This window comes from Carassius auratus, chromosome 34, assembly GCF_003368295.1.
Source record: "Carassius auratus strain Wakin chromosome 34, ASM336829v1, whole genome shotgun sequence".
In the NCBI taxonomy this organism is placed as follows: Eukaryota; Metazoa; Chordata; class Actinopteri; order Cypriniformes; family Cyprinidae; genus Carassius; species Carassius auratus.
The window spans coordinates 9866958-9879544 of NC_039276.1; the positions used below are offsets into that span (position 1 = coordinate 9866958).

Here is a 12587-nt window from a genome sequence, read left to right on the forward strand (position 1 = left end):
AAATATGGAATCTTCACTTTCATACCTTACCAACAATATTTGTTTCGTCAAGATTACAAAAAGATTTGATTTTCTAAAACACAAGCCACAGTCACATAGTTTATATGCAAGTTTTATATCTTGATTTATATTCCTAAACGGGTGACGTATACCTGTGGAATCACCGCTCATTTCCCTATTTCTGTTTACTGCCCGTCTGCTCCTTCCTGTACGAGCCTTTTATATGTGATGCGTTTGCCGCTGTTGTAAAAAAAAAAGTACTTGTTCTCCAAACATTTAGGAAGCAGCAGTGGGAGAAAGTATTTTGCCGAGTTGTTTGTCAAAGAGCCATTTTGTGAGAAGTTTGTGAATAAATTGATTTTTTTCTCATATAAACTGATAAGGTTGTGGGTAATTTTGGAGGACACATGAGAAAAATTATTTTGGAGTACATTTCTTTTACCCACAAAAAAGAATGTAAAAAAATCATGTAAAATGCAGTGTGACTCTGATTTGTGACATAAGAACTGTCATGGAGCTACTACGTGACCATGCACAGACTGGGGCGCATTCCCTCTTTTCACACATGCACACACAACATATATTTATGTGTACTTTTATGATGCTGGGGAGGCATAAAAGGGTGGACTGTGTAATATGTGGTTATCATGTGTATTATGTCTAGTGTAAAAGTCTGTTTTGTTATATATTCTAACTAATTAATATTTTACCAATTTAGCATTTGAGTTTACGAATAACTATGGGTCACAGTAATACAGTTAGATAAGTAAAATAGATAATCTTATTAGTTGGAAGCATCATTTGTTTAAACCGGTGCTGTTCAAACCATGGTTTCAGTGGACCTCTTTGGGCGAATCCATGTTACATCTGTGAATAAATGTGTTTCTGATTGTTTCTTGTGTTATTGTTTTTCTTATAGGAAAAAATGTGTTGATATTTAGGTTATGTCATGTGTAGAATTGTTTTACTAGATGTATGTGAAATGTTATGTTAGATTTACTGATAGTATAGTATGTTCTGTAGGTGGGTCAAGACATTAAGATGATGACCCTAGCAATCAGTAGACAGGTGAAGGTCTGGTGAAAGTAGCATGAGCGTGGTCGAAGCTCGACGGCCAGAAATAATGTGTGCTGTTAGCAGCTACAGTAATCCGTTTAGTGCAGGAATAGATTGCTGACTTGAACATGTTTGCTGTAAATATTGTATAGATTTTGTTTATTTCTTTTTTGGGTAACACTTTATAATAACTGCACACTATTAATCATTAATTAAGCATTAGTAAACAGATAACTAATATTTTATAAAGCATTAATAGACAGTAATAATCAGTTTATAAATACAGATATAAATGCATTATTCTTGATTTAAAAGCATATCTATAATGTATAATCTATAATTATATTAAGTTATTATCATACTTTATTCATGATCAATTCTCAAAGCATAGCATTATTTACAAACCAGTTATTTAGGAGTTGCCAGTGATTCATAAGATCACAAGAAATTTTGTAAATTCAGGTAGTTATAAAGCATTTAGTAGTGGTCAGATAACTATTTACGTGATCTCATCTAAAGTGAGGACTAGTTATGCCTTGTAAAGCATTTATAAAGGATATTTAAAGGCTCAGTTATCTTCTAAACAAAAAATGGAAACAAACACAACACAGTGATACAGAACACAGAAATATTAACAGCCTTTAAATCTCATTTGTAAAAGCTTTACAAGGCATAAATAGTCCTCACTTTAGATGAGCTTACAAAAATAGTTAACTAACAACTACATATGTTTTATAACTACCTGAATTAACCCTGAATTACAGTAGAAATGCATGTTAATAAACCATTTATTAACACTATAAGTAACTATTACTATATGTCTGAATAAAAAGATGTATGAATGCACTTTTAAATAGTTTATTAATCATTTACTTACAATTTCTAAGTGATCTTATGAACCACTGACAACTCCTTAATAACTGGTGTGTAAATAATGCTATACTTAATTTAGAAATGATAAATTGATCATTAATAAAGTATGAAAAACAATTATTAAATACATTACAGATATGCTTTTAAATCAGGTATAAAGCATTTATATCTGTATTTATAAACTGCTTATAAATGTCTATTAATGATTTATAAATGATGAATTAACTGTTTCCTAATGCTTATTTAATGATCAATAACATGCAGTTATTATGAAGTGTTACCCTTTTTTGGTTATTTTTGGTTTGTAGCACTATTTTATTCCTGCACTGTGGAACTTTTGACACTTCTTGCCTAATAAATTTGAAATTCAATGGATTCCTGCTTGTTCTGGACACCCTTTTATCTCCAACCGCACGGGTCATCGGGAACAATAACATATGTATAACACTAAATTAAGTAATGCTTTCTTATATGTTTTTTTTCATTCATTAAATATTTTATTTTAGTTAATGTTTGTATTTAATATGGACCATTACTTTATTCATTACTATTTATATTGCAGGCTCATTTTGTAAATGCAAACATTTTAAGTTTTAGACAATGCACACTTGGTGCTTAATGAAAAATTGACAAAATTCTGTTCACACGTCTATGCAAATATGATAAAACAGCTTGTGAACATTTATGTAATGTTATTTACCTCAGAAAAGACAACAATGGGGCATTGAAGGGGTCATATTATGTTGCTAAAAAGAACATTATTTTGTGTATTTGGTGTAATGAAATGTTACATTATTTCATAAATAATGTAATACATTATTTTCAAATTATTTTCCATATACTGTTCATTGTTGTTTCTCCTCTATGCCCTGCCTTGATTTTTACAAAGCTCATTGTTCTGAAAAGCGATGTGTGCTCTGATTGGCCAGCTATCTGGTGCAGTGTGATTGGCCAAATACCTCAAGCTTGTTATGGAAATGTTATGCCCCTTACCATACTGTGATGCCGTGTGTCTCGGAGCGCTGACACAAAAAAATTCAAAGCCATTATAAATGAGGCATTTGTTGCATCCAGTGGGGACATAATAACAGATTATAATGACTTATACTGTCTTTTTTTCATGCTGCATTGCATTGTGTTGCGTAAACATAAAACCATGTCTGCATTTGTGATCGGAGAAACCTCAAACAACAAGCGCTGCTCTACACTGCTCAAAAGTTGCGTTTGAATCTTGATTAAATATGAAAACGTACTTTCAGACTGTGAGTCAGAACAGCTGGTATGTAGTCTACTATCCCAGAATCAGGAAACTGTCCTCCATAAAATGCGCTGTACACATCTGAATATTTGGGTTGACGAGTCGATGAGTCTTCACTTTTATAAAGAATATATTTTTGGGTTGGAGACTTTAGTCTTTGCAACTTTAGGGAACTTATCTATTCACAAACAGCTTGTAACACTCCAAAGAGAAATGAATACTTGAAATCACATCATATGACCCCTTTAACATATAACATCTGGGGAGGCCCAGACAAATGTTTTTGCATATCGAGGCTGACATGTTACACCACTGAAAACCAAGGTGAGATTTTGAGAAAGAGATCTAACATACTGAATAACCTTAAAATACCCTGTACATTGTCTTTAAAACATATTGAGAATCCATGGATAACAGAATCAACATGGCAATGTAAAAAAAAAAGGAGAAAATCTGCTTATTTTCTTTATGTTCTTTAATCTAACATTTATTTGTAAAACCTATCATTCTATTTTAATACGTTGTTGTAGCAAACAATATAGAAATAAATATACATTATTATTCAGACTAGTATTTACATAACAATAACAGTAATGATGTGAATATCATAAAAACTAAAATTTATGCACTGAATACAGCTGATATAGTCATTGGTGTCAAATTTCATTTAACAGTTATACTCCTTATAAAAGAAGAGCTATTATATTTTTAACAGAATGATTAACTCATGGCTTATATTCAAATAATAAATATTCAAAATAGTAAATAATTATTTAGTTAACCTAATATTTAATTTTTATTGAGTCGTATCTTTCCCCATTCGCCCATATTTGAATTTTATGTGTACACATCTTCACAGATCAAACAATCACATGCTGTATGATCCTCATGACTTATACACACTTAACAACAAGTAAAGTATAAAAGCAGCTTCTTTCTGGAACTTCACAAAATCTTCCTCTGAGATTCTGAAGCCAACATTTGGAAAACCAAGGTGAGTTTTTGCCAAAGAGACTTGAATAACCTGAATACTACTGAATAACCTTTCTCTATAAAATATCCTTGTGCTTTGTTTTAAAAATACATTTAGAATCCACTGTGTGCAGTATATAATTGCAAACATTTCATTTTTAGGTTCATCATGGCAATCCTGAGAAGTGTGCTGCTTCTTTTCATTGTGTTCTCTATGGGGAATGCAGATGGTAACAAGACCTTTATTTGTAAAAACCCTTGTTATCCCTTTCTAAAAACCAAACCTTTGACATTTTGTAGTTTTATGGAAAGGCGTAGCAAGACATATTATAATATTTAAGAGATTAAAAGACTAATATTTGAATGATTAATGAAGGTCGAGACTAAAGCACACATTTCTTTAGCAAATGATCACACAAATATAAAATAAGCTTCATAAAATAATACAATTAAATACTTTTTTGCCGTGAATATTACAAGAGCCTTAATGTTTGTACTCTATGCAGTTGAGATAGCTGAAAGATGCCCCAATGGATGGATAAACTTTGGAGTCCGATGCTTCAAGTACTTCTCTCAGTCGGTTAACTGGATCACAGCAGAGGTAAAGTGTTGATGATTTTTATTATTTTTAAAGTAAAAATTCCTTTTCTGCAAATAGAAAATAATCAATCAGACCAGGCTTTGTTTTAAAATGACTTAAGTCACTTATGTTTTATGCTAAAACGATTATATTATGGATTACCATTAATTTTTTTTAATCTTTTTAGAGAAACTGTCTAAGTCTGGATGCAAATCTCGCATCTGTGCACAGTAAAGCGGAAAATGAGTTTGTGCAGAGTCTGTTGCCCTCTTCTTCCACACGTTGTTGGTTTGGTATTCAAGATGGGGAACAAGTAAGTTAGAGACTAAAATTTCTAAGGAAGATCCATAAACATTTTCAAAGCCAAACTAAATGGCCTACTAAATGAGTACAGCACTCTTATAATAAGTGTCTTTGCCCTGTAGGAAGGACAGTGGGTGTGGAGTGATGGAACTCCATATGACTATGCCTACTGGTGTGCTGGAGAACCTAACAATTCGGGTGTCGAAAACTGTGGGGAGGTCAACATCAACCAGAGTTGTAAGAATGCAGTCTGTTTTTCTTAAAGTACTTTAAATATTTATTTACATTCTTATAATTTAGTATCATACAGTAACATGAAATGGCTCATTTAGATGTCACACAGTACCTTAAGTATACATAGCATTTTATTTAGATTTTAACACCACTGACCAATAACTTATTTTATTTTTTCACCTTACAGCTAATCGTTGTTGGAACGATCTACCCTGTTTGAGTCAAATAGGCTATGTTTGTGCTAAAGTCCTGTGAGATCACATGCAGTCATCTTTCTCCAATATTCTGATTTCATCTTTAAAAAAATGTTACTCGTAAATTAAGCCTTTTAGAGATATGCTCTCAACTTTAATCTCTCCTCAATACTGATACATTTCTCAAATCAATAAAAGCATTGATAAAGCAAATATTGTGTATTGTTGAATTAAATCAAAATTATGTAAAAACATTTTACTACATTGTGTGTGTATGCATACTGCATTAAATATTTGAACAACACTTTTAATTTACAATGAAATTACATTAAGTGACATGTATATGTGTATGTACCAAGTATATGTATATGTGTATGTACCAAGAGCTCTTAAAAATCCACAATAAATTCCATGGGTTTGTACAAACCTTGCGAATAAAATATATATATATATATATATATATATATATATATATATATATATATATATATATATATATATACAAGCAATTCCAAGACTCCTGCACCATTTATATGCAGACAAATCCAGCTGAGAAAAACTTTTTGTTGAGTGCAGTTGTGACGAGGGGTGAAAATATCCATGTTAACCAAGGCCATCTGCTTTGCGTGACACACGTTTGCATGTTTAAAACAATTTTAGCATACAAATATTTAAAACAAACATGTCATTCAATGTTGACTTTAACAAATAATATTATCTCCGTTATCATTGATTGTCATTGGTGAATTACAACTAGCATTAAAAAAGGTTTTGTTGGTCTTGCTGTTTTCCCCTTTCTCAGTTTCCTTGTATTGTAGAAACAGGCGGCAGCTCTGAACAGAGAAATTAACCATGGTTTTATTTGTAGTAAAAGTGTAATAAATAATGTTGTTTTTAAAAAAAATATAAGTAGACCGTGTAGCAAGGTTGGTTAAGCAAGGGTGCAGGGTTTACACAAACTTCACAGCTACTTCGTCACTCAAAATTTGTATGTTTTGTTTTCGACAATGGATTGTAAGTAGATATCCAACTCATGCCCTCATTTTGTTTTCATTCTTAGAAAATACCCTATTAAAATTTTGTTTTGATAACCCTCCTCAAACGATTAAAAATTTTGGTTTGATAACCCTCCTCAAACGATTAAGTGTGTCAGTGTCAGGGATGGGCAGTAGCTATTTTAGATATATGTATTTAACCCTAAAAATGCAAACCCTTAAAGAGACATCAGAAAATTAATTTGCTATTTGCTATTTAATGCTGTTTTCCATCTTATACTCAGATAATACAGTCTCATTACTTATTCTGACCTTGACTCTTATATATGATTTTAATGTTTGTATCCACCATTTTTTTAATGTAAGCATAAAAAGGTATAAAAAGTTATAAAAGTTTAAGTTTACAGTAAAGACAATGTACTATACTAATTGTTTTTATTTAATATAAATGTAAATAAATATTTAAAAAAATATGTTGCACTCTAAAATTGAAAGCCATTTAACCTGCCATATAAAATCAAAGCCATTTATGTCACGGTAGGAAATCCAGTGTTTCCTCCGTGTCATGTTTTGTGGTTGTTTTTGTACTTACGTTGTCTCCATGTGCTCGTTTAGTTGATTGTGGTCACCTGGGTGTTGATTGTCTCGCTCCAGCTGATCCTCATCACCCCTCAGCTACATATACTCACCTCGCTCTCTGTCTGTTGTCAGATCCTCACTCATGTTGCAGTCTCCCTGTTGGATTACCGTCTCCCGTGTTAGTGTTCTGGATTGTGTTCGTGTTGTCACCTTCGTGTGAGTGTTCCGGTCACTTCCTGGTTTCATCCATTGACCGTCCACAGCGTCACCACCGACTTCACCATCCAGCACTTCTCACGCCACTGTAGACCTTCCGTCACCATTGCCCACATCCTGGACTGTGCCTTCATCTTTCAGTTTCGCTGTATTTTCTACCATCAATAAACAACCATTCTAATTACCTGCAATTGCTTCCTCCTCTCTTACGAGCCGTCACAGTAGGATCTGACCATCATGGAAGCAGCAGGCAATCGCTCCCCATCTCATCTAGAGGACATTCTGCAGAGAGTCGTTGATCGTATGGAGCGCCAAGACAAGGCGATAGATGAGATGGGTCGAGCCTTCCAAGCAATGGTGACGAAGGTGTCCGAGCTCGCTCTACAGGCTCAACAGCAACAACAACCGCCACCCGCTGCGCCTCCCACGCCACCCACACCGCCGATCGTCTCCGGAGGGATTTCCCAGCCCGAACCACGCCTCCCCATTCCTGAGAAATATGCGGGTGAGCCAAACTTTTGTCGATCATTTCTGTCACATTGTTCTCTACACTTCGCCTTACAGCCCCGCACGTTCACCACCGAGGAGATGAAGGTGGCTTTCGTCTTGTCCCTACTGACGGGGAGGGCTGCCCTCTGGGGAACGGCGGTGTGGGAGAACCAGGACAGCTGCTGTGCATCGTTCCACACCCTTTCGGTGGAGATGAGTCTTCGACCGCTCCGTCACCGGGAGGGAGGCGGCTAGACTTCTCACGGATCTACGCCAGGAGGAGAGGTCCGTATCCGACTATGCCATCGAGTTCCGCACCCTGGCGGCGGAGTGTAAGTGGAACGAAGAGGCGCAGTGGGATCACTTCCTGCATGGGTTGGCTGACCGCATCCAACAGGAGATCCGCGCCGCTGAACTCCCCACTTCTCTCAATGGTCTTATTGACTTCACCATCAGGATAGACAACCGACTCGACCAAGCCGACAGACGGAGGGGGAGAGTTGTTCTCGCGACCAGACCGGAGGCTCAGCGTCAGCGCTCAGAAGTTGCGGTCAGCCCACCTGGAGATTCTGAACCCATGCAGGTGGGGCGAGCTCGGCTCTCCCGGGAGGAGAGGATCAGGCGGAGATCCCTGGGACTGTGTTTATACTGTGGCAGCCAAGAACATCACATCCAGCGCTGTCCGGTAAAAGACCAAGCCCGATAGTAAAACCGAGGCTACTATCGGGTGGGATCTCTGCCAAGAAGACCTCATCTACATCGACACTCCTTCCGGTGAGTCTACGGTGGTCTACCCACGCACTTAATCTTCACGCTTTGGTGGATTCTGGGGCCGAGGGCAGTTTCATGGACTGCAAATTCGCCAGGAAGCTCAACATTCCTCTCACCTCCCTCAAACACCCCATTGCACCTTTTGCACTCAACGGACACAAACTGCCGATCATCACACAGACCACTCTACCGGTTTCGCTCATCACAGCTGGCAACCATACGGAAGAGATGTCATTCTTCATCATGGACTCACCTCTATCCCCCATTGTTCTCGGTCACACCTGGCTCCAGAAACACAACCCAAGGATCGATTGGCTTCTCGGATCTGTGGTTAGCTGGAGCGAGGAATGTCATTTGTCTTGTCTTTTGTCTGCTGGTGTTAATGTTTCTGAGTCTGTGTTTCAGGGGGAGGCAGTGGATTTGGCTAACGTGCCCGCGGAGTACCACGACCTGAGGGAGGTGTTCAGTAAGTCTCGGGCTGATTCTCTTCCTCCTCATCGTCCCTATGACTGTGCGATAGAGTTATTGCCAGGTACTTCTCCGCCTAAGGGCAAGTTATATTCCTTGTCTATTCCAGAGACGGCGGCCATGGAGAAATATATATCCAGTTCTCTAGCAACGGGGTTCATCCGCCCTTCCTCTTCTCCAGCGGGGGCGGGGTTCTTTTTTGTGGGAAAGAAGGACGGATCCTTGCGACCTTGCATTGACTACCGAGGGTTGAACAACATAACGGTAAAGAATACCTATCCTTTACCGCTTATGTCTTCAGCTTTTGAGAGGTTGCAGGGAGCGTCTGTTTTCACTAAATTGGACTTACGTAATGCTTATCATTTGGTCCGCATCAGGGAGGGGGATGAGTGGAAGACTGCTTTTAACACCCCTAGAGGCCATTTTGAGTATTGCGTAATGCCCTTCGGGCTAACCAACTCGCCGGCAGTCTTTCAAGCACTCGTTAATGACGTGTTACGAGACATGGTCGATCTATTTATATATGTTTACCTGGATGACATATTGATTTTTTCTTCGTCTCTCCAGGAACACGTGCAACACGTACGACGAGTGCTTCTGCGGTTGCTAGAGAATGGGTTGTTTGTCAAGAGGAGAAATGCGTTTTTCATGCACAGTCTGTTTCTTTTCTAGGACACATCATTTCGACTGAGGGTGTTCGCATGGACCCTGATAAGGTTAAGGCTGTGGCAGATTGGCCATCCCCAGAGTCTCGCAAGGCCCTGCAGAGATTTCTGGGGTTCGCCAATTTTTACCGGCGTTTCATTCGCAATTTCAGCCAACTAGCCGCGCCTCTGACCGCTTTGACCTCCCCTAGATTGACGTTCAGGTGGTCAGACGCAGCCGAGGCTGCGTTTACCAAACTAAGGAGCTGCTTTGTTTCGGCTCCCATTCTCGTCACCCCTGATCGCTCACGTCAATTCATAGTGGAGGTCGACGCGTCAGAGGTGGGGGTAGGAGCAGTGTTGTCCCAGCGCGCATCCTCAGACGAAAAGGTTCATCCTTGCGCGTATTATTCTCACCGTTTATCCCCTGCGGAGGTTAATTATGACATTGGTAATCGAGAGTTGTTGGCAGTCAAACTTGCACTGGAAGAATGGCGTCACTGGCTTGAAGGGTCGGGTGTACCCTTCATTGTATGGACGGACCATAAGAATCTCGAATACATTAGAACCGCCAAAAGACTTAACTCCAGGCAGGCTCGGTGGGCATTATATTTCGGTCGTTTCGATTTTACACTTTCTTACCGGCCGGGTTCCAAAAACATCAAACCCGATGCTTTATCCCGTCTTTTTGAGCGTTCCGATCGTACTGCTACTCCCGAGCCCATTTTACCGGGGACCATCATTATCTCCGCGCTCAGATGGGAGGTCGAATCGAAGGTTTTGACTGCCTTAGAAGGGGTAACGCCCCCGGCTCGTTGCCCACCGAACCGATTGTTTGTGCCGGAGGGGTTACGGTCAGACGTTCTCCAGTGGGGTCATTGTTCCAGTGTTGCTTGTCACCCAGGGGTTAGTAGAACTAGGTTTCTAGTCATGCAACGATTTTGGTGGCCTGGTATGGCTCGTGACGTCCACGACTTCGTCTTGGCTTGTTCGGTTTGCGCTATTGGGAAGACTTCCAATCGACCTCCAGAGGGGTTACTCTTACCGCTGTCTGTCCCTTCGAGACCCTGGTCCCACATCTCACTAGATTTCATTACCGCCCTCCCGCCCTCTAAGGGCAATACGGTGATTTTAACCGTAGTGGACCGGTTCTCGAAGACGACTCATTTCATTCCCTTGCCCAAATTGCCATCAGCCAAGGAAACAGCGGTAGCTGTCATTGACCACGTCTTCCGTATACATGGCCTTCCGACAGATGTGGTTTCTGACAGGGGTCCCCAATTTGTGTCCAGATTTTGGCGAGAATTCTGTAAATTGTTAGGAGCGACTGTTAGTCTTTCGTCCGGGTTCCATCCCCAGAGCAATGGTCAAACCGAGCGAGCCAATCAGGATGTCGAAAGGGTTTTGCGATGTTTGGCTTCCAATAATCCTTCGTCCTGGTGTCAGCAACTCTCAATTGTGGAGTACGCACACAATTCTTTGCCAGTGTCATCTACGGGCATGTCTCCATTTAAGTGTAGTTTAGGGTACCAACCACCTAATTTTGTCAGTACGGAATCCGAGGTTTCGGTCCCCTCCGCACACGCACTAGTCCAGAGGTGTCACCGCACCTGGACCAGAGCTCGCAGAGCTCTGCTCCAGGCTAGGTCGCGCACCAAGGCTAAGGCCGATCGCCACCGGTCGAAGCCTCCCCGTTACGTCGTCGGTCAAAGAGTGTGGCTTTCTACCCAGAATATTCCTATGCGTTCCGTTTCTAACAAACTTGCTCCCAAATTTATTGGCCCGTTTTCTATTACCAAAATTATTAATCCGGTAACCGTGCGTCTTAGCCTTCCTCCGGCGTACAGGAGGATTCATCAAGCTGGGTTCCTGCTCGGGACATATTGGATCACCACCTTATAGATGATTACAATCTACATTTAAAGCAGGCTGGGAACGTCAGGTGACGTCCTAGGGGAGAGGGTACTGTCACGGTAGGAAATCCAGTGTTTCCTCCGTGTCATGTTTTGTGGTTGTTTTTGTACTTACGTTGTCTCCATGTGCTCGTTTAGTTGATTGTGGTCACCTGGGTGTTGATTGTCTCGCTCCAGCTGATCCTCATCACCCCTCAGCTACATATACTCACCTCGCTCTCTGTCTGTTGTCAGATCCTCACTCATGTTGCAGTCTCCCTGTTGGATTACCGTCTCCCGTGTTAGTGTTCTGGATTGTGTTCGTGTTGTCGTCTTCGTGTGAGTGTTCCGGTCACTTCCTGGTTTCATCCATTGACCGTCCACACCGTCACCACCGACTTCACCATCCAGCACTTCTCACGCCACTGTAGACCTTCCGTCACCATTGCCCACATCCTGGACTGTGCCTTCATCTTTCAGTTTCACTGTATTTTCTACCATCAATAAACAACCATTCTAATTACCTGCAATTGCTTCCTCCTCTCTTACGAGCCGTCACAATTTATCTAACCCATTTATGTTCTAAATTTGAAGTTGATATCACAAAAAATGATGGTTCCTGTGGGATTTTCTTTGGGCACTATACCAAAAATAACCATTGGGTTACACTAAAACTCTATTAAATTTTTCTAATGCAGTATAATGTCAGAAATCAATCATTTTCAGTCACAATATGACTTCTATTACAAAACATTCACCAAATATGGAATCTTCACTTTCATACCTTACCAACAATATTTGTTTCGTCAAGATTACAAAAAGATTTGATTTTCTAAAACACAAGCCACAGTCACATAGTTTATATGCAAGTTTTATATCTTGATTTATATTCCTAAACGGGTGACGTATACCTGTGGAATCACCGCTCATTTCCCTATTTCTGTTTTACTGCCCGTCTGCTCCTTCCTGTACGAGCCTTTTATATGTGATGCGTTTGCCGCTGTTGTAAAAAAAAAAGTAATTGTTCTCCAAACATTTAGGAAGCAGCAGTGGGAGAAAGTAT

At 39.6% G+C, this 12587-nt stretch overlaps 1 protein-coding gene across 1 annotated transcript; it reads left to right on the forward strand.

Moving 5' to 3' along the window:
- The first annotated feature begins 4112 nt into the window (after positions 1–4112).
- LOC113053738 (ladderlectin-like) lies at positions 4113–5683 on the forward strand. The gene is made up of 6 exons (XM_026219008.1): positions 4113–4181; positions 4322–4389; positions 4666–4760; positions 4927–5052; positions 5165–5279; positions 5464–5683. The coding sequence occupies exons 2-6, from the start codon at positions 4329–4331 to the stop codon at positions 5529–5531; spliced, it is 465 nt and encodes a 154-aa protein (XP_026074793.1). The 5' UTR covers positions 4113–4181; positions 4322–4328; the 3' UTR covers positions 5532–5683.
- Positions 5684–12587: the final 6904 nt, after the last annotated feature.